Source organism: Pempheris klunzingeri, chromosome 4, assembly GCF_042242105.1.
Source record: "Pempheris klunzingeri isolate RE-2024b chromosome 4, fPemKlu1.hap1, whole genome shotgun sequence".
Taxonomy (NCBI): domain Eukaryota; kingdom Metazoa; phylum Chordata; class Actinopteri; order Acropomatiformes; family Pempheridae; genus Pempheris; species Pempheris klunzingeri.
The window spans coordinates 19,297,349-19,320,552 of NC_092015.1; the positions used below are offsets into that span (position 1 = coordinate 19,297,349).

The following is a 23,204-nucleotide window of genomic DNA, read 5'->3' on the forward strand; positions in this document are numbered from 1 at the left end:
CTAACCTCACTCTCCTCCTGCCTCTTCAGCTCTTCAGAAATCAGTCTGCTCATCCTCACTGTGCAGGCAGTGGGAGTGAGGCACGAGTGTGTGTGTGTGTGTGTGTGTGTGTCTGTGTGCGCTCTTTACTACAAGTGTTTTCATGTGTGTGTGTGTGTGAGCATGAACAGTTGTGTGCTACAGACCACTCATCTGTTTGAGCTCCTTTGGCAGTTACATAAACCATACTGTCATAAAAGCTTCAGGGCATAATGAAACACTGCCAAATCAGTGCTGGGTCAATAACTTCCCACTGAAGATTTTTTTGATTTTCTTTCCTTTATTGGGCAGCTAGTACCTGTCTGGTTGAAAGTGAGAAGGAAGTGGGTGGACTCTTTGTGTTGCAGTGCAGCACAGAGGTCAGTAATTACCATGAAACATAATTACTGACTTTCTCTGGGACCATTTTTTCTGAAAAGACAGACAATAGTTTTGACCACAGTAATTACAACATAAAGCAAGCCATTTGGACGGCCCAGAGCAGTTTGAATTAAGGCAGAAATGTATATAGACTGCTAGTCCAGATATGCACCTGTCCAAAATCCACTGCAGCCTCTGGCTAGTTAACGGTGACACCTTCCATTTAGTTTGATGGTGATTACTCATTTTTCCACAGAAAACTCCTCCTGTGAGTTTCATGGAAATAATGCCATTTTTCAACACAGGGGCTCCAGTTAATCCCCATGCTGAGCGTAGGTGTGGGAATGACACCGAGATGGAGGCAGGTTGGTATCTTTCACTATCTACAAGTCAAGTGTGGAGATGGTTCTTCCCCTCAGCGGAGCCTTGGGGGCAGGTAGAGTGAGTCAGCGGGGGGAGAGGAAGAACCGCTGATTTGCTTGTCATGAACATCAGCTGTTGTCTGCGTGGCGACGCTGGGACCTTGGCACGGTCTGCCTGGCAAACCGCGAGGCACAGAAACTCAGCTGCACACTTGAGTTTTCCTCTGTGGCGGCCTGGACTCCTGAGGTGACACTCTGCTGAAGTGAACAGTTGTGGGGCCCTGACGTTGAAGATGATCTCCCTCTCACACAAACACTTCTGTTTTTATACTAACTGTATTCTTGCAAAGCAGTTGCAGCTACACTCCCGCTCGCCTTCTCATACACACACACACACAGCTGTAGGAGTTGTCAAGCCACCTCCACACGACGCACACGCCTGTCAGTGTGTGAGACATGCATTCAGTTGTTTTTGCTTCCTTTGTGTTCCTCTGAGGTTCAAGCTGAGGAGGGCTTTTGGTAAAATTACGAGTCTAAGCAAAAAGCAGGCCAGCTGTCATGCAACCAAGGAGCCGTCGCCAGAAAAACTGTGATCACACTGGCTCTCAAACTTCTTGTTTTAAAAATCTAACATTAGTTTGGGGGATTTTTGCAAAGCAGCAGTAAAACTCAGCTCACATAATGCGGTCGACACCAAGCCAAGAAGTACTAATGCCTTCATGCCCCAGAAAAGCCTGAAATCACAAAACTACAAATGACCTCTAAAATAAAAGAATATTTGTTTTCATGTTTTAATACAGCTGTGGTTAAAAAAAAAAAACAACCCAACTTTAATTCACAGCTATTTCCTCTGAGAAAAGCGATGAAGGAAGGAAAGTGAGAAGGGGAGGGGGAAGAAACACATTACAGCTCCTCTTTAAATTATTCTTTCAAACTCCCGTCTGTTACACAACTTAATGAGCCTTGAAATTGGCGAGATTACATTTTTCTTTCATTAGTGTGGGTGTCACCAATCTCTGGGGATTGGTTTCCTCACTTTGGGATTGTACAGCGTGCTGCCATGGAGTGTGCTGCAGTGATGAAAGGAGCAACAAACTAACCAGCAGGCCAGTAAACAGATGAGGGACTTCCCTGTGATCAGCCGGGGTTTTGGTTCAATCTGCCGGCTGATTTACAGGAGCTGTGCAGCGGGTTCAGCTGCAACAGATTAAATCATGTGGCGAGACTGAGAATCTGTTTTTCACTTAAATCGCAATAAAAACTATCTGCCAATGATGTGACAGAGCAACACTTGTTTTCACAGCCAGCTCCTGTTGTTCAAGAGCGTACAGAAATTAGGAGGGCTCAACACACACCAAGGCTTCATTTGATTTAAAGGAATAGTTCAACATTTTGGGAAAACTACAAATTTTCTTTCTTGCTGATAATTAGATGAGAAGCAACTATGATTAGAGGAGGAAGTTAGTGTCTAAAGAAATCTATCTCTAACATCTCCTCGTTTTAGGAGTTTGGATTAGAGTGAAACAACAATGACTTAACTAGGATAAATAATTGAAAACAATAATCCTGTTTCCCCAGAACATGCTGCTTTTTAAAAGCTCCTATTGCAATGGAATTAAAAAAATTCAATTAATTAATAAAAGCTTCACACTAAATTTCAGACAATACTGTGAACTGACTCCTCAGATATTTTGACGAGCTTTCAACAATGTTGTTGATTCCAACATCATGAATTAACTCAGCTTTTACTCAACATTCAGTAAAATGGATCCTAGAGCTGCTCAGAATAATAGAAAGTTTCTACATCAGTCATCTACAGACAACTGAGTAAACCTCATGAGGACAAACGTGATGAGGTCAAAAGATCTAGAAGACATGATATAAGAGGACCTGGAGTTGATACATGTTTTACTGTTTTTTGAAATCAAGTCTATTATAACTACTCCTAAATCTTAGTTTAATGGTGCCATGCATTGGTTGGGTCCAGCGGACTTTGGTGTGTCACATCAGGGGATTTACATGTAGCCCTGTCTGACCTTTGTTACATGTCCTCGCTGCATCCCGCCTCTGTGCTGCTTCAAAGAAGGAAAAATGATATTTTAATCTAGAAAGCTGAAGTTGTCAGATGGTGGTTTCCTGTGGCTTCTTGGCTCAAGTCTGTTGTGTGGGACATTGAAGCATCTCGTTATTTGTAGGAGACGAGAATGACAAAAATCAATATTGTGGATCCCAAAAGCTTCTTAGTTTGTTAATCTGTAATAGCTGATTCAGAGACATGGCTGGCATAATGCTGTGATTGATATTTTGGCTTCGGCTACGTCATCTGGCTCAGCTACACTGACCATTTTGGGCTCAAGAGCTCAGACCCAGAGAGGCTGGCTTGTTTAGAGGCATGCCAGCTTGTTTGGGGGCGACTCTGTTGCTCCGATCCTTCGCCAAGCGCCCATCAGCTGTGAGGGGGGTCCACGTGACACAGAGAGCGCTCGCTATGTAACCAGGCGACCCAGAAAACGCTCCAGTCCGCTTTTGTGGGCCAAGCAGCAGGAGAGTAGCTTTGCAAATGAACTGAAAAGAGCAAGGTGTTCGAATTAGGACCCTAATTATGAGGAATGATGGCTCTGTCCTCTGCTTGTGCTTTCCCACGAGAGACTGTCGGATGAAAAAACAGCTCACAGAACAACTTCCCGGGGAAGCGGTAGCCAGGTATTTGAGGTGATAATAATGTGGGGAATGAGGATCAACTCATAGTTCAGATACTAACTGATAGATCTTTTCTCCGTGCTTAATGGATGCCTAAATGCCACACAATTTGAAGCTGTAGAGCGTAGTAATTACAGTAGAGTAGTGGATGAAAAGGGAAAATAATTTAGTAATACTGTTCATTTGTTTCTAGGGGTTATTTTAAGACTTGGCAGCTTGCAGAGTCCAAGAGTTCCTTGCCACACGCAATGGCCATTAAGAATTTAAAAAAGCAGAAGTAGGCCATAGACAGTTCAAGCAGAAAGAACATAAGGCCAAAACCGCCTCTTCTTCTTTCACTTCTTCAAGCGTAGAGCAAAGACAAATGAGTCTTCCAGTGAGAGGAGAAAGTATAAAAGCCATCAGCTGTGAATCATGAGCAGAACATCAAGGGCTCACGCTAACAAACCTCTGCGAAAAGGAAAATGATGGAAGCAACTTAAAGCTGCAGGAATTCCCTAAAGCTCTTAGTTTTTGGACTAATAAAGCAAACTAATCAAACTATCCAACACAGGTTGCTTTTAAAGGCCTCCTCTCATGTTTAAATGTGGTTGTGAGGCACTTATATTGTATGTCTTATAAAACAAATCCTCAAAAGCTGCAGTGAATTCCTAGTGACATCTGCAGAGGGCACGTGTTGGCTTCCGGCTTGTGTCTGCTTGGATGAGAGGGGTTTGTGACAGAGTTGCTTTGAGGAAAGATGGGGATTGAAAAGACCTGAGGGACATGAGAATCACTGAGTTTCACTGAGACATAGTTAAAGCACATTAAGCACTTGAACTGAACTTATTTTGTGTTGTTTATTTCTCTCTTTGTGTTTAATGGGAATTGGCCCAGAGCTGTTTTTATACTTTGGCATCACTATCCGGGCACATAAACAGCAGCATATGGATCTACTGGGCAGTCGGGAGGCAGGTCAGTCCCAGATTAATTAAGTGTTGAGATGCGATGACAGACGTTCACTGTCAGCTTATGATTTATGTCTGCTTATCAAGTAGATTCATGTTTCACCTCGGTGCCCACTGCTACAGTCCACATTGTCAGTTCGCCTCCTCTTTGTCCGCTGCATCCAAAAACGTTAACTTCGAGCAGCAGGTTTTCTTTTACGCTTGAACTTCCATGGAAATTGGAACAACATTTCAGCTCCATTTAGTTCAAAATGGGAAAGAGCACAGAAAACCATCAATAAAACGTTTTTTCTCTAACCAGTCCAGCACAGTGCTGCAGAAAGCTGATGCAACTGTCTCAAAGGAAGAGATTCAGGCTGCTGCCTACTGAGGGTAACGGACCTACTTTAAAATCTATTCTGTTGTGAACTCAAGTAAATGCATGCAATGCATAAAAATCTCAATAATATCAACTAATTAACAACAAGCAACAAAGTCAATTTAGGTATTAAATGTATTGAATGAAATTTAAATGGTTCAGAAATCTGTTCTGCACTCAGACTCTGTGGTTTGTGTTGTCAGCTCATCCCAAAATGGAAGAGCAAACTGACTTTATGACTTAAGCCATAACATTACCAGAAAATCTCACAATTAAGCTCTGAATCTCAGCTGCCACGTTAAGTCTCCACAGAAACAAACAAGACGCGGTTTTAACTTTAATTCTCCGTCTTGAACACACACAGTTACACATTGTTACTGCAGCAGCTGAGCTTTCATTGACTTGCTCAAGAGCACAGTGATAGTGATGACTGAGGGAATAAAACAGGTTACACATTCATGAGCCCCTGGCAAGATTTTTCCATTTGTCCAGATATCTAAACTGGGGAGTCTGCAGTCACAAACCAGTTTCTGTAACCTCCTTATTTATTAGATTGGCCTGCAGACCCCTGCAGACCCTGAAGTGTTATTTTCAGCCTGAATTCTGCGGAGTGTGATGCTGTAATGATTTTTGGTGGGAGGTAAATTTGCAGCATGCAGCAGTAATGTCGCTCGGTTAATTCCCCACCCATTTGGCTCATAAGGTGAATGACGGAAACATACACAACGCCATGCACACATGGTGCACTATTGCTGACGCTGCTGAAATGTGCGATTTTCATGAATGTGGTGCAAGCACTGAGCAAAGATGTGTTTTTTTTCACACAGATGATGCCTATTACCATACATTAACACATTTTATGGTTGACAAAGTGTCCTTTCATATCCCAATCTGTTGTGTTACAATTCAAATACTGATGTAGAATGTTAATGTTCAACAAAAACGTTCAATGTTTGATCATTTTTTTCTGCATTTTAATTTTGCCATCATTTTTCACCCAACTAAAAAAGAAAGAAATGGAAGAGATTTTTGTTTATTTAACAACAACCCATCCATCAAGTGCAGGATGAAAAGAGCTCAGTAAACACCTTCTAAAGCACTTCACTAAAGCAACAATCTTAATAAAGATGTCAATTTATTTTATTGATTCACTTTATATCGCCATCCATGAAACTGAGGAACAGGGATCCATCAGCCTTGTGTACACAGCTGGTGAATTTATGGCTGCATAATAATCAGACAACAGCCCCACACACATTACAAAAACAGTTTTCACCCCAGTCACTTAACCACCCAGTGCGTAATAGTTTCAGTGTGCATTTGGAACCAATCCAAGTGATTTATGACTCTGCGGTTGAGTAAATTGCCATTCATATCTTTGCTGTTGATAAAGATTGCGTTGCTTGATGGAGTGTTTCTTGATTAGACTCACAAAGGAAACCTGATATGAATCAACATGAAGATAATGATTATGCTAATAGTATTAGATTGATTGTTTTACAATAGAAATGAAATAATTATTGTAACTGTTTTTTACAAATGCTTTTAAAGTTGCAAATTCAATTGGGAGAAATGTTTCGAAATCACGATGTGGTATTGTAACAGCATTTTTTGTAAAATTGTTATAATCTAAACCATTTTACTGAATGCATTAAATAAATAAAATAAAAAGAGGAGAGCATGACATTTACATGAAATTATTTTTCTCATAATTGCCTTCTTTTTTCTTTCTCTGAATGGATTTTAATTTCAATTTCCTCAAAACAAGACAAAGACTACAGACTATAAGTCTATAATGTTTATTATTTTATTGTCTTAGTTTAGCGCGTTAGCATGCTAACATTTGCAAAACACAAAGCAGAGGTGAGAATGACGGGAATGTCATTAATTCTGCAGGTGTTTTTCAAGTATTGGACAAATTAAATATTAACAAAAATTCTGAGCTGATGATTTCTGATATGGGAAATGTTAAGACAGTTACCAAAGTTATTACAATTCATCCTGAGGTGGAAACCAGTGTCTGCACTATTGTTTTCTTTTAGTTTTTGAGTCATTTCATTAAAAACCAAAAATGTCAGCCTCATAGTGGCACTAGGGGATAAGCCATTAGGGTATATCCACTTGGGGTCAGGAACTTCTGTACAAACTTTCATAGCAATCTATCTAATGGACTTAAATGATGGGCCAAGCGAAAACCACATATGGGGATAAAATTTAATAGATAGATGTAACTGTCCATCATATTAAATGTACTTTTAAAGGAAAAATATCTGTACAGACAAAATGCCATCGCATAGCTTTCATTGCTAGTGCAGACAGTCCACTACAACAGCAGTGACAGACTGATGGCAATAAATCATAACTGGGTGGGTACTGATCTCTGCAAGTTTATGTTTTAGACCATTTACAATGCCAAGTCAGTTTAACCCTGTGTACCATTAGGATGAAAAACAATCTCTCCGAGTGAGGTCCATCTGCCTGTTGGACAGCAAGCAAGAACGACACAGCAGATCCACACAATCCACAAAAGTCCCCTAATCCAGCAGTACATAGTCTAAAGCTGCTTAATATTTGAACGTAAGGACAGACCACTTCCTGTTGTAGGTTTACCAATCTGGAGAGACTAGGAAGGATTTATCTTTTGGCTTTTTCTAAGAATAAATGTTGATTTCTACCCTCAGATACAACATGCATCTCAAGGATTGACTGACCCATGCTACTCATGGTAAAATCTGCTGAACTGAGATGGAGAACAAATGCTCGAACTCTGACATGAAAAGTGTTGCGGAAAGAAAGCAATCTCCACAGTAATTCCTCACATCTACCCCAGATAATGACCACAGATGAAAATGGATGCCACTGCTTGAATAGACGTGATGCATCACACTGGAGCAGAAATCACGTCCAATTTTGTCTGGAGACATCTAGACAGTGGATTTACTGCAACTCCAGTCCTGATGCAGTTCCTACCCAGAGCACGGTGTCTGGCCTCCTGAGTAGCATGAAACAATCTGGGGACTGAGAGGGCGGTGATGTGGGGAGACGTCAGCCCAGCATTACAGGAGACAAGTGGAGGATGGAGGGTCACTGCCTCAAAACGTGATAGTATTTAAGTGTGATGATGAGATCTACAATGCTGTAGACAAGCCTGTCCATTAACTACAGGGAGCAGTGCTTTACAAAAAATAATCTTAAGTACCCTAAAAACTATGAAGCTATTCAGAGTTGCCTGATTTTGTGCTGACTATTAACGTGATGACCTCGTCGTTACATCCCTGGTTGGGGTTATTTCAGTTTAAGCACTTAGAGAAATTCCAATATCTGCTTAAAGTGGATTAAACAGCTTTTCCTGTGAAATTTATGTTCCCTGTCCACGGGCTGTTGAATTCAGCAGGGCAGTAAGTAAAGCTGGGCTAATTCACACTAGCCTAAAAACTGCATGTGATACCTCACTGCAGTTATAAACCATCACCAAAGGCTTTTTTTTTTTTGTCATTAAAAACTATAATTCTCCAAAGACGCTGGTACTTGTAGTAATGATCTGGCAGCCAATCAAGGCTAAGTTTATGCTAATTTCTAATCAAGCTAATTAGCATTTCTGTGCATTCCCAGATGGACAAACTTCTTCAAAATGTTGCGAGTCATAAAAATTAATGATGGAAAAAAAAAGTCATATCAGTTCTCAAATGTGCTTACATATACATACAACTTTCCTTACTCTTGCTAATAAACACACCCACCCCATCTGTGTTGGTATGTCAAGTTACAGCAGTACGTAGTAACGCTCCTTTGATGTTAATTAGCACAGAGCTGAATATGGATGGGCGGCACCAAGTAAGATCAATAAGATCTATGAATATCTTTTATTTAATTTAGGCGCCATCTTCAAAATCTGAAGTGCCACCCACACTGATGGAGCTGACAGTAAAAACTAATTCTTTCAAGAAGCAGCAGGAAACTCGAGATTGGCTGCTGCTGTGTGAGCTTTTTTGGCTTGAAGATGGCTTAGTTATGAGTCAGTGACTGCAGGAAAATAACTGCAGAATGCAATTTTGTATATAACTGTGACTCAACATGAGTTCAAGCATCCTTGGAAAATGTTTTGGTGAAATGTGCACTCTTTACTCTTTACAGTGGCTTTCTTACTGCAACGTTACCTAACCTATATAAGCATACTGACCACCTACACCCACCTGTGGATTTAACAAATGACAGGGTTTTACTTTGTTGTTAAAGGTTAAGGTATAAAACCTGTTCAATCATCATCAATGATCAATGATACTGTAATCTGTATCATTGATTGTAGCTGCATTGCGTTCAGGTATGCCACTAGGGCTGGCTCACTCAAATTTATGCTGCGTTCATGTAGTTATATACTGTAATTTCGAGCCACTGAGTCTGAAAAAACACTTAGATCAGCCAATGAATTGGACTCTGACATAGAGCAGATATAGAGAGATATAGAGCATTACAGCAGTGAAAAGAACTACAGCAGGTGTTAAAAACCTGTTGGCAAAATGGCCTCAAATAATATCCAAAGACAACTGCTGTAGCTAAATTAAAAGGACCTATTCACTGTTTGTATTTACACGTTACTAAGACAGTGTTCCCAACACTTCCAGTCATATTAATATCAGGTTTTCTTGTTGGGACATGTCAAACTGTGGGCTGTAAAAAGGTCTGTCCAGTTTTATTCAATACCACTGGCCCACATTTCTAAATATCCCAATGTTGCTCTGTAATCTTGCAGAATCAAAAACATTTCAAATCTGTGAACGCAGCTCAGCAAAAACGGAGCGACTGCAACCAAAAAGCCGTAGCTTAAGACCTCGGGAAACTGAGGACTGGTGATGGTTAGTAACCCTGTCAGCAGCCTAAACTTTACTCCGGCTGCAATAAAACAGTATCTAAGTGTCTGAGTCAGCCGTTTTTCACCATCTGGAGCACCGGACAGTTTTTCATTCAGTTCGTTCATTCCTCCTGGACATGAACATACTGACAGAAGTCAGAAGCTTTATGGCCTTGGATTGTTTTGTTGGCTCTTTTAAAGCTTTTTATTTTGTTGTTTACTTTTCCAAGAGACAAAGAGAAGGAGCAAAAGGGAACTAGAATTACCGTCTTGTGGTTGCACGCCTCAGCCAACCAGTCAATTTGCAGTTTATGTCTCTCCAGACTCTTGTAATATATGAAGTGGACTTTAAAGGAATTGTTACTCTCTGAGTCAATAGCCTAAGGATAGAGGATGTAGTTTGCTGTAGTGATTGTGAAGCCCATTGAGGCAAATGTTTGATGTGATTTGTGATATGGCGATTATATAAATAAAATTGATTAGACTCGACTTTGTTAAACTTTGTTGTTCTTGCTCTGCTGTGTGTCTATTAGTGTGCAAGTTCATTGAGAGAAACAAAAGACAGACACATTCCTTCTATGTGTTCTTATGCTTGACCAGTAAAGCTGAATCTGAAAGAACTCAAACTTGTAGCCATGACAGTGGACAATGCTTAAAACACAGATGTGGCTGCAAAGAAGCTACAAATCCTAAAACGTGGATGCTTCACACAGCACAGCAAGAACTACGGTCACAATCTCCCCCTCTGTTGCTGAATTATGGCGCTGTTTAATGGCCAGAAATGAATGTTTGCAGAACATAAACATGCGACCGTGAAGTTGACCTTTGGATATAAAGTTTGAATATAAAATGTCATGACATTTGTGTGAAATTCGGTCATAATTAGGGGAGGAATTCTTGAGTAATGATCCAAAACTGACACAGGTCACAGTGACCTTGACCTTTGTCCTTTGGCTAGGCTTACCACGTGGCCAGTGTTACTGGTGTTACATGGTGTTCGGGCATAGACTACTTGCCCACCACCCCCTCCATCAATTTGCTGTGACCTGCAGCTCTACAGCTTGCTCTGTGGATTGGTTGGTTGGTTGGTCAGTCGGTCAGTGAAAATTTGTCCCTTTGGTGGCCAGAGTTTTTGCCCTAGAAGGCTGAAATTTGCCATGTAGGTCAAGTGTGTGTGTGTGTGTGTGTGTGTGTGTGTGTGTGTGTGTGTGTAAGAAGGTCTGTGTTTGTGTTAATTGGCAAAAAGGGGTCGTGGCAGTGGAATGGCCTATTGCAAAAAGGTGCAAAACCCTTAAACGGATTCATGTAACATGGCCAAACTTTGTAGAAAGACACACACACACACAAAGATAGGCAGACATACACATACACACAGACACTTTCATTGGTGATGGTGTGCCCCGCTCCTACACTTTAGCCACATCCCCTTTCAAAAGTCATAATCTGTTTGCCATAAACTGTTTTTTCTTTCTTCACTTCACTCTTTGGACAAATATACAGTATAGACAGAATGCCACATCAAAGCAAATATACAGAATTTTGCATTACAACAATACATTTTGATTTACTCTAAATGATTAATTTACACATTTATTTGGTTTTACATTTTTAAGTAAGCTTTAGTCCACAAGACCACCACAGATTCCTACACACCTGCATACACACAAGGACGCATTCATGTACATGGTCACAGCTATTGTGAATTCGCACTTAAATAAATCCTGTTTAGTTCATTCATGTGTATTAGCACCCAGATTCATCATTTGTCAAAACACTAAGTTTGTTATCAGTGCTTAGTTGGATGACAGATACTACGATTATAAACTGAAATTGTCTGCTGCGTACAGCAGAAGCAGCAGAGTCACGGCTAAGAATAGCAGGAGTCATATTTCACTTATCAAGTGATGAGAGTAAGGAAAGTTGACATGACAATGGTGGAGGATATGGTGTCAGAGCGAAAAGCAAAAGCACCTACTTGGCAATGTTTCAGATTCAAGGGGAAGATCTAAAGATCCAGTTGTTACACAAGCTGTGTTTCCCCTTTATGAGAATAGGACAGTGTGGAGTGCGTAGTGACTGTGTGGTTGAGCACGGGAGGCAGGGTGCTGGTGGATGTTATCAGTGAATGTATGAAAATGTAATGGGGGGGGGTTGGGCCCCCAAATGTTGTAAAATGCTAACTTACTATGCAGCTAATTCACCAACTTCTCACTGTGCCAGATGTAATGAAATTCCCTCCAGACATTCCTGAGATGTCACATGTGACATGACGTCACAGTGACCTTGGTCTCTGACCACCAAAATCTAATCAGTTCATCCTCCAGTCCAAGTGGACGTTTGTGCTAAATTTGAAATCCCTCCAAGGCATTTGTGAGAAATCATGTTCACGAGAATGGGACAGACATGCGGGCGAATGTATTTATTGATAGACAGACGTATCGACAGACAAGCTGAAAACATAATACCTCCAGCCACGGCTGCTGCCAGCACGAGGCAGAGAAATCTGAGATGCAGGGGGTTAAACTGTGTAATAGTATTACCTTAGAGTACTGTACTTGCTCTGAGCAGGTATGTGTAGATAAGGGGAGAGAGGGGGAGGTGGAGAGAACAAGGGCAGAGAGTGTGATGGGGATGAGGGAGGCAGCGCTGCAGTGCTGACCACTGCGAGACTCATCCATCCAGAACATACTGAGCTGCTCTGCTTCGGTTACTGGCTTCAAGTCAAGTTTGGTGTCTGAATACGTTCATGACTTTGATTGAGAACAACTCCGCTTTGCGCAGTACTTGACAAAACCTATCAACTCAGCAGGAAAATAATTTCACATCCCCTCCACTGCCTCCTCCTCCCGCTCCTCCTCACATTTGCACCGGGGTCATGTTCTCCCTAAGATTACGCTTCTTTTAATCAACAGGAAATGGCAGTATCAAACAAAAGGCTCAGGTCATTTCACTGCAGACGAGGGATTCAATTATTCAAAAGTTGTTTTAGCTCCTGTTGTGTGTGCACCCTGGATTCATTCAGCGGCCGGTGAGATGATTTGTTATAAACCGCTTGCAGGGAAGTACGGCGAATGACAGAACGCATCCCTTGTAGACAGCAGAACTGAACTGCCCTTTTCAGCCCTGATGGCTGCTGGTGGTGTATTTGGACATTATTTTGCCTCTGAGTTTGAAGTGCCAGGTCTGAGCAGGTTTTCTGCTCTGTGAAGCCAAATGACTCTTAACATCGCAGACTTCCCACCTATTCTTTGTGGACGCATGTATGCCCGTGTTTTCCTAACGTCAACACATGCACAATGACACAAACACAAATTTGCATGTGAACACTTAAAACAGCACATATATATCCACATATCTGCACAAATAAGAACACTTTTACAACTGCAAATGCATCTGTGCTAATGTGCAACAGAATATACGATAAATCTCTTATATGATAGCAATTTCAAGCATCCAATGAATGAGTACAATTTAGTACATTTTCTCAAAAGCAGACAAGATTTGCGTTAAGTACTGGTATCATTTTCATTCATACTATAATATTAATAATTGAGATTGGATGTACACTGAACTGTAATTTCCAGCTTGTACAGGCTGACTGAACTGCAAGCAAGTTGCATAGAACTGTGAAGGTTTTTGCTGAGCATCTTTTGTGTGCCGTAATGACACTGACAAGCAGGTGTCACTTGAATGCAGACAAATCTTTTGACAATGTCACCAAAAATGGCAAGCAACAAACTAAAGTCTGTTGAGAGAAAAAAAAAAAATCAGAGCATCAGATCTTTATAAGCCATACGTCTTACGTCAAAGCATCCCTAACGTAATATTTCATTAAACATACCCTCTACTGACATTTTAGAACATGCGTGATATTTCCTGAATTATTGCCACGACAACCCAAACTTAAAATACTACTAGTGACATTAGCAGAATACCGCAGGGCATTGAGTAATGAACTTTAGAGTTTGTGCAGAGAAAAAAAAAAACTTAAGACTGGTCTATTAATATCCTCCCTCCACTTTCAAATGAATGGAGGAACATCTGTGACTGCTGTGGGAAAACCTAACAGCAGTTTTCCATTGCAAGCTGTAACCCCCCTGTGGTCTTAAAATCTCTGATGCCCATGACGGCTGAGTTATTTACACTGACAGATAAACCAACAGTCATACACAGTATAGTTGGGAGTGTATATCCGCCTGCACTGCCACATGTACTATCAACTTATCTTATCTATCTAAAAAAAAAAAAAAAAATAGACATAAACTTACTGTTTTTTCTTTCCTAATGAATGAGATAAAAACTGTTCACTTCTGTCACAACAGGCTTCTAACCCTGTTGCCATTGCATTCCTTATAGCTGTTGACAAACCACGCAAATTAGTTCAAATCACAAGAGAGCGAGAGGTAGGTCTGAGCCATGGTAGTGAAAAATGAAATACGTTATTTATCGTAAATCCACTATGCTGTCGCTTCAGGGTTAGTAGTAGCCCACAGCACGCTGATGCGCCCTGGTGTTCCCTACACTTTGACAGAGCAGCTGTACAGCACCTGACGCACTATAATGAATCATATCCAACAGTAAATGTCGGAAATCCGTCGGCAACAGCAGCTCGCCTGGCTGTTAAATGTCTCATTAACGCTGTTTCCCTCTGCGCGTTAGCGCGCGGATCGTGCGTAATTGGGTTAATCCCGACGCTCCTTTGTTTTTAAATCATAAAATAGTCCTACCTCGCTCATGATGGACGGTAACGTCGAGGTTTCTCGGCTGCTTCCAGTACGTGAGTTGCGCAGTGAGAAGTTTCAGCAACAGTGGTCTTTAAAAAGAGTGGTTCGCCGCGGAAAGAGGAGCTTTATAAAGTGTTGAGCCCAACTCCTCCATGTCATCACGTCACCAATAAACCAATAGGAATGCCGTGGGCAAATGTGTCTCCCAAGTCACCACCCAACTCCTTCTAATATTCATACGCTGTGTAAGCCCTTTTCATCATGATCAGCCAAACGGAGCTCCTCTCCTTCTGATGAACACACGCTCACAAACGTGACCGTTGGGAGACATTTCATGCACCAGTCATCGTGGCATCAATAGAAATTGTTATCTCACTAGATGTGACTCCCACCTGAGTGTGTGCACCAGTACGTGGGTGTGAGCTTCATAAGAAAAAGCTCTAAACTGTGCTCTTCCATTTTATCTTCCCTTTTATTTACTGTAACATAATGTGCTTCTTTTACCCCACAGTGGCCCCATACACAGTCTGTACACTACGTTTTATGGTTATTTTAAAAATGTGCTGTGCTGTTTGTCTGGCATACCCCTCACATTTATCGTAGGATTAATTATATTTAGTAAAGGTTTTTTTTTGTTGTAATAAACTAATTAGATTTTCTGCATTCCCAAACAGCTGCATGTTTAATTTATTGCATTGGAGAGACTGAGCTTTAGGTTTTAACTTTATTAAATTTCCTAGTTGAAAGAAAAAGCACTCTTTTTTCAGAAAGAATGGTGCCTACTTCTAGTGAGGTTGTATAATGCTTTGGCATCAGTCGAACTACATCCAGCCTGACCAATTCCCTCCTTTCAGCATCAATTTCACAAACTGATGTAGCTAATTATTATTTGTCTTAAATCCACACATCCATTTTGTAAAATTCAATACAGGCGGTGTTTGTCAAATGGAAAGTAGCAACGTCAGTCCAAAATCCAGAGGGCAACCTCTATCTGGCTCCCGCACATCTAAATGGAAATAGTTTCAGACGAAGAGAAGCGGGACCAATATTCACAAAGCTGTGATGGGGAGGCAACTTGAAGGCTGTTAGCTTCCCTATGTTCTGTCAATAAAGTTCCCAGATAAATTCCCAGTGGAGTCCTGATGGATGGGAGAGGAGGAAACGGAGTACAAATGAAGTCTAACATCTCTGCTGCTCTGACCTGACCTGTGTGTCTCTGGGTGACTGTCAATGCACCTGACAACCCAGAGAGCCTTTGCACTGGAAACGGCTTCGTTCTGCAAACATAGTCCTCAGATTTCTCTGCTTAAACTAGCTGGAGGCAAAGATGTATTTTTTTTGTGTGTGGCGGGGGGGGTTGTCAAGTACAGCAGATGGTACTGAGGATTTTGTGGAAGCGTATGAAGTTAGCAGAGCACAATGTGTGATGCCTGCAATGTAGCGTCATAGCTGAGCTAATGCTGCCCTTCACAGTGTACAGGACACTTACTGTAAGCTAAACTGACTGACTGCTGAGAGGTTAGAGACGCTGGTCAGATCACACGTGACAAAGTGCCTCAATAGTGCGGCTTCGTGCAGAAAATCTTTGGAGAAGCATTATTCAAAAGTTTTCAAACATGTTTACAGTGTAGGGCTACCTCTACAAATCAGGAAACTTTGGTGGAATAATATTAAACAGATGCCGAGAGAATAAATCAGATGTGATGACTCCATCAGTTACTGGTGAGTGTCTTTACTCACCCCCATAATGGTATAGCTTCAAGATGTAGATGAGAAAACCACACGTAGTAACATAACCAAAGTGTTTAACGGTAGCAATTGCGAGGCAAATGAGCAAAGTAGAGGAAATGAAGACGTTAGGGAGAAAAACAACACAGCCGCTTTTGTCCACAGGGTAGACAGCAGTGAAACATTTACTAGTGGCATAGAGACATCACATGGACATTTTGGGAGACAGCTTGTAGTCTAACAGGAGACAGTGAACACCACCTTGAGGCACGATGTGATGTGTAAGTCAGAGGAACAAAGGATTTCATATTTTGTACAATGGAACAAGGGGACACATGAAGGGAAGTGTGTGTGTACAGTACATCACAGTGGTACCGGAATACTGCGTTGTTATATTGGAGTCTCTATTGCAGTAAATGTTGATCTTGCTAATGTACATAGAAATTATGAATGATTCTCAGTTTCAGTGAATTTCTTTCCTTCTGAACACAACCCTTATCCCCAGAGCAAAATATTATTTTTCCTTGATTGTCTCCACGGGAATACGAGGTCAAAGGTCGTCCACAGAACACAGGAGGTGGCGGTAGATCAGGGTTGTGATGAAGGACACTTCAGCAGGTTAGATGGGAGGACTTAATCTGGATCCGTCTGTTATGCAAGTGGTCTGTCCCTTCACTTTTAGTAACCACTACATTAAAGAAAGAACACTCTGCTTCATGGTTTTACAAGACTTCAGAAAAAACAGAGGTTGTTATGACCTTGATTGATTAGATCATGTTGTTCACCGTTCCTTTGGATTTTCTGTCAGATCTCTTTGGTTTGTGTTTTCTGTCTATTCCACTGTGCATGTTGTGTGATGCTGCTCTATTTCCACCAAGGGTTTGACTCATGAATTATTCTAAAGGAACACCTTAATTTGTCTGTTATTGTTGTGTTCAGGACGCTCCTCCCTCAGAGAGTTGCAAATAATCTATTTTTATCCTCTGAGTTGAGTGTGTAGCTGATGTGGTGCGCACACACATATATGTAAATGTATGTTAACTAGACCTTTTGTAGACATTTGCATGGATTTTTCCAAGAATAATAAGATTTTGCCATTTTGTGTGGAAGCTCCAAATAGGCATAATAAGTCCATGTTGTCTGTCATTTAAAATGTCGCTATAAAAATATCCACTGTTTACCAGGCATATATCATTATGTGATGTAATATTGTCTGATATTGCTTAAACGCCTGGAGCTAAGACTGCTTCTTTTTATTTTTATTAGATTCTTTTTTTTTCAAACTTTTATTGTATCCCTTTGGTATAATGAACCCTTTGAGATGTACCATCTCGTTTCAAAGGGGGTCCCAAACTTCAGACTGTACTGAACAAAGTGCTCTATAAATATGATTCAGTCTCATGTCTTCCTTCCAAAAAAATTCTGCAACAATAGAGGATAAGATTTGTGTTTGCAATGCCTGGCTTTGTTTTGTGACTGTTTTCTTTTAGGTTTTCCACTTTGGGGCAATAACATGAGGGAGTGAGACACATCCTAAATGTGTTGTTTTACAGCAAAAACATAAAGGTTGATAGACCTGGTGTGTGCTCAGCAATGTTACCTCTTCCATATCTCCTCCATAAAGCATGCGCTTGCTCACTCACACACACACACACACACACACACGGACATACACTCAGGATCAATGTCACCTTTAATAAAGGAGGCACAGAGAGCATTTGGACCACAGACAGTTTTGCCTTTCATCTCTCTCTGTCTGAAGAATCCAGCCTCAGTGCAGCAGATCGGTACACAGAAACACAGAATGAGAGTGACCTCAGTCTCCCTCTTTCTGCAAAGCACTGTGGATGAAAATAAACACCTTCACAGACCCAGTCGAACTTGTTTAAGTATGAAATATCCCAAATGATGCAAATAGATTCATAACATTATCATCAGTTTCATCGTGACCATAATTAAAAAAGTTGAAATGCTTAAAGTCAGTCAGTAAAGTAAAGAGAGAGAAAACATTAAGTGTTATTTAGTTATCAAACCAGTTAGATAGCATTTGGCAATACTTTGACACAGAATGTAACACAGATGCGGTTTGTTTACAGAGAAATATATCTTTATATATTTTATATCATTACATCGTGTTGTAACTACAGCATGGCGCAGTGGTCAGCACCTCGCAGCAAGAGGGTTTGGTCTCTCTGCAAGAAAGCAAATAAGCAAAACAAGTTGTAGTTCCTAAAATTATGAACTAATCCTTTAAAAGTTGTGTAATATGTTTCAGGAATAATAGAAAAGGCATTTCCTGAATTCCAGCTGGGGCCTCCTTCCAGTTCAATGACATGCAGGTCAGATTATGTGGTGACTCCCAATTACCTGTAGGTGTCAATGTAAGTCTCCGTGTGTCAGCCCTGTGATTGGCTGGTGATTGGCTCCAACCACCCACGACATTATCTACATTAGCAGTTTAGATAATGACTGCGTGAAAGAATAACATAATTATAATTTTAGAGCTTGAAAAATATGTCACATACAGTATCTTTCATTGATCTTGATATAGAAAACTCCTCACATTCAGCACTCCCCAGTCGAAACACATAGTCAGAGTGAACACATTTTCTCTTTGGTTTATGGTGGCTGTAATAGTGTGAATCCTTCTGTACTATGTGATGACTTTTTTCAACATCAAGTTTAACAGAAAACAATCTAAAGAATGAAACATTTTTTTTCCTATTGTCAGCAAATCCCACGACAAGACAGATGACAGCAATGAATGTATTCCACTCTCAGGTATTGTTCGTGTAGACACAGCCTGGTGTAAGGTAGTCTCTGGTGCCATAGAGCTCCATCGTTGTTCAGAAACTAACAAATAATTAATTGATATTATTAATTAATCAACATTAGTATAAATACTAATCATATGTATTCATCTGCAGCTGGAAATAATCCCCAAATAATGCAAAATGTAGTCCTGTTTGAGTTACATTTGCTAAAACCTACAGTACCCAGCTTAAAGAATGAAAATAGGCCTGTACATTTCTTACCTGCGTTGAAAGATTTAGTTTTTTAGTTATCTCAGTGGAGAGAGTGCAGCGTTATCCTTTTTAAAGCACAACACAAGACCATTTATACCGCCCCAGCAGAATTAACTGCATGTCATATAGTGTGATATACGATCAGATTTGATCTCAAGCCAGAGTCACACTGAGATGGTCCATTCATGCATAGTAAGATACTGACTGTGCTGATTTTGTAGCAACTGTGTGAGTGCTGAGACCTGCAGATTTTTGCCTTTGTTAACAGACTCTAACATGTGCATCGACAATAGAGCATTTTGGGGGGACATTGAACACGTCCAGCTTCTCAGTCATCTGACATTCTAAAGCACGGACAGATAAAGTGAACTACATGTAGAAGTCTGAGTAGAGAACATTTACTGTAACTTATACATAATATTTACATAGATGACTACACCCCGAAGGCATTGAAAGCCATTATATGCACTATGGGTAACAGGACCTGTTTTGCCATCCCTGTCTGTCTCCTCCAATTTCTAAATAGGCTGCAGCACTGTAGCACGTGATCATGTGTTTTCATTACGCCACATTAGTGCAAATTTGACAAAAATAGTTGGACAGGAAAACTTTCAGAACCTGTTTCTGTATTATTCAGTCTCTTGAATCATAGACGCACACAGATTTGTCTTTGTGACGCTGGTGCAGGCTCAGCGACAGCTTACAGGGTTTCACAGCACACACAGTTTGAACAACAGGAGCAAAGTGTACAATAACATTCACAGTCACTGTGCACTGCAGGGGACATCACCAGATATATAAAATACAGTCGAGTACACAGTACAAATCAGTCCACACATACACATTCACCCTGCAGCATTATACAGAACTGTATGTTCTCGTGCAGTGTGCCATGCACTGTGATTGTATCTGCAATAGGACATGATTTATCTTTATCATTATGTTATTTCAGACTGCACAGAAGTTGAGAAGCTGAGCAGCAATTGCAGACTGCCGCGTGCGGTTAACTAACCACAGATGTGTATCACGAGCACTATGAAGAAGAGCATGCCCATTTGATGCTTTCAATTACTCACAGATAAAATCCTTTGCTTTGACTGGCAACAATAAACAATGTCCTTCCACATTAGCTCTGTATGTCAACTCATCTAAACTGGATGTTCCCTCCAACACAACTTCTTTTTCCAGTATTGAAAATGTTACTGTTAGAGCAGGAATTAATCAGATGTGATCTTTCGAGAGGGAGATAATAGTCCATTTTTCAACCTGTTGTAACAGGTTGTTTAATTTGTAATTTGCAAATGAAATGATGAATAAATAATATCAATAGATTTGCAAAGGACACCCTGGATCAACAGACTTTCAGCTGAGTGCTATATAACAAGAATGAGAGGCCTGGAGGAGAAATTGCCGATTTCCAAAGAGATAATGAAGGCCAGCAAAAAGAAGAGAACATGTGACACGCACAAGATGACAGTGACTACAGTGAGATATGGGATGAGATGGAAAAAGGAAAGGAAAGGAGCTCATCTTCCTCCAGGAAAGTCTCTACACTCTGAAAGAGGAAAACAACCACATCAGAGCTGTCTGAAAGAGGAAGAGTGAGGAGGATCAAAAGTGCCTTTAAGAAAGAGTGAAAAGAAGTCAAGGTAGACTAGGGAAGCTGGTGGTGGAAATAAGAAGATACTGAACTATAGATAACACAGAAAAAGCAACAGAAGAAAGAGAATATGAGAACTAGAAAAGTCACAAGATATGAAAAATGGGAGCGTTGTGCAAAGACGGATGCACAGATCTTGGTCAAACTGAGACAGAAGGGTGAGCTGGTTCAGAGCAGGAGGAGTGGGAGAATAAATGAGATTCTCCAAGAGAACCTCAGGAAGGAGCTGACTGGAGACGAGGAGTAGAAAGGAGAGTGAAAGGGGTGCAGAAAGAGAGGAACAAACTGGAGATGATGAGGAAGCATATTGACAGTAAGGACGATGATGAAAGTCAAGAACTAAAGGAAGAAAAGGGGACTGGCTTCATAATGTAGAATGGAATATGTATAAATTGATATAACTTGCATAGTAAGAAATATGTAAAAATAGCGTGTCTGTATGTCTGCTGCTAATAACAGTTAATAATATTGTAATTCTGTTATTCAGACTAATATAAATACAGATTTCTTTGTAATAGTCGGAAGTGTAATTCCACTACTAATTAAATTCCAAGCCGTTTTCACCATAATGAAAGAGTTACATCAATTACATCATTAAGAGCATTCAGCGTCATGTATGCTGCTCCAGCTGATCATTTTGCTAAGGGAATAATGGTTCTTTAGACTTGTGTCTAAATAGTGAAATAAAGATATGTTGTTTTAGTCTTTTACAGAGCAAGAACCTCTGAGCAAGAGCTCTTCCTGTTGAAAGGTAAAGAGCAACAGTAGTGGTGGGTGTAGGAGGCTGCTTTCTTTTGTGGTTCAGGAATACCATCCCTCCTACAAACTCCAACTCAGTATCCCCGGGGATTACGTCCATTTTGGATAATTCTGCTTGTGGATTGATGTGCAGTGCCAACGCTCAGTGCCATTGCCAGAGGTAGCATGAAAATGTATGTAGTGAGGCTAATAGTAAAGGTGTGGAGTTCAAGATGGTGGAGAGTTTGCCTTGGTTAAGACTTTAATCACATTTTATTTGCTATTATTTCCTATTTCCTATTGAGCAAGAAGTTATAGCTGTTGGTATTGGCAACTGTTGATTTTTCACCTGTACATGCAGTATCCCAGCAGCATTGTTTTTCAGTACTGGCGTATTTTTAAGTGCACTGGTGGGACCTTCCTAACTTTCAGTCTGTTAGCTTGTCTGTAAGCCAAAGGCTGAGTCTCTGAGTACAAAGGTAGAAGGTACAGAAGAGAGGCAGCCTCATTTCTCTTGTATTGAGTAGTTGGGTTTGTGAGCCTTGAGCCATTGAATCGGTCAACACTACATCTCTTGTCTCTCCGTGTTTGATTAAAGTACAACCACAACCATTCCAAGTGCAGCTCTTATAATTCTGGTCAGGGATGCTGGGATGTGTGAGTGCAATGTAATGTTAAAATTGTGCTGCCTCTGCTGGAATAGCACTGACTGATTTATATGGCTCATAACTAACACCCTTATAATAAAATATACACTGCAGTCGAGGCGTAATTCCTTACTATGTCTTCTCTATCATCAATGAGCACGTCAAACGTTGCTTCTCCACAGTCTTTTAATGTAAATAAAAGGTCAACGAACATATGCGACAAATTACATTTGGATAATTGTGTGATGTTTTAAAGTAATTGAGGGATGGATGATGATGATGGATAATCTTTCCCCTTTAGCCATTGCTGCCTCCCTTACCTGAGCTCTTACATGTGTGTGTGTCTGTGTGTGTGTTAGTGTTCACCTTCTCACACTCTCTAAACAAACATTATGTCAGAGGAGCCCAGATAAATTCACCTTGTTTTTATGACTGTTCTTGGCAACTTAATCTAATCCTGTGAGCACAGCGACCACAGGAGAGCCAGAGACAGGTGCATAATGAAATCTCACACAGGGAAAACCTGACAGCTCCTCCTGCCTGGGATCCTCTCCTTCATGATCGACAGCTATTGTCTCCTTCTTCCTCCTCCTCCTCCTCCTTCTTCCCACATTCATCCTCCTCCTCAGGGCCCCCGACCGCTGTCACACACCCCGTCACTGCTCCTTCCTGTGACTCCTCCTGTCTCAAGGAAGCGGCGTCTGCTGTGGCCTGGTCCCTTGGTGGTGAAACGCTCCTCCTCATCAGACTGTGCAGAGCCATTTTTATAATAAGTGCTAGCTGCTGGGCACTGACAGCCACAGAGCCAATCAGTTTCTATTAGCACACAGCTCACTGAAGACAAAGTAGGGTAGAGCTAATGAGATGGATACTATGTGTTTGTTAGAGGAAAAGAAAAACACAGCGACACTACATCAGTGCTGGAAGAAGTTAGGGATGAAACAGTGACATGGCACAGCAGATCACAACCATGTTTTATTTCATTTCAAGAAAGAAAGTCTGACAAATGAGTTATCTTTGAGTATTTTGGGGAACGCTGTATAGCATGCTTGTATGCTAAATATGA

General features: G+C 40.8%; 1 protein-coding gene across 1 annotated transcript in view; it reads right to left on the reverse strand.

Annotated features, from left to right (window-relative positions):
• Positions 1-14,423, reverse strand: part of pcp4b (Purkinje cell protein 4b) — a 33,232-nt gene extending 18,809 nt beyond the window's left edge. The window contains exon 1 of the mRNA XM_070829818.1: positions 14,343-14,423. Within this exon, the coding sequence (XP_070685919.1) occupies positions 14,343-14,351 (9 nt within the window). The 5' untranslated portion in view covers positions 14,352-14,423. The remainder of the gene's footprint in view (positions 1-14,342) is intronic.
• Between the last annotated feature and the right edge of the window lie 8,781 nt (positions 14,424-23,204).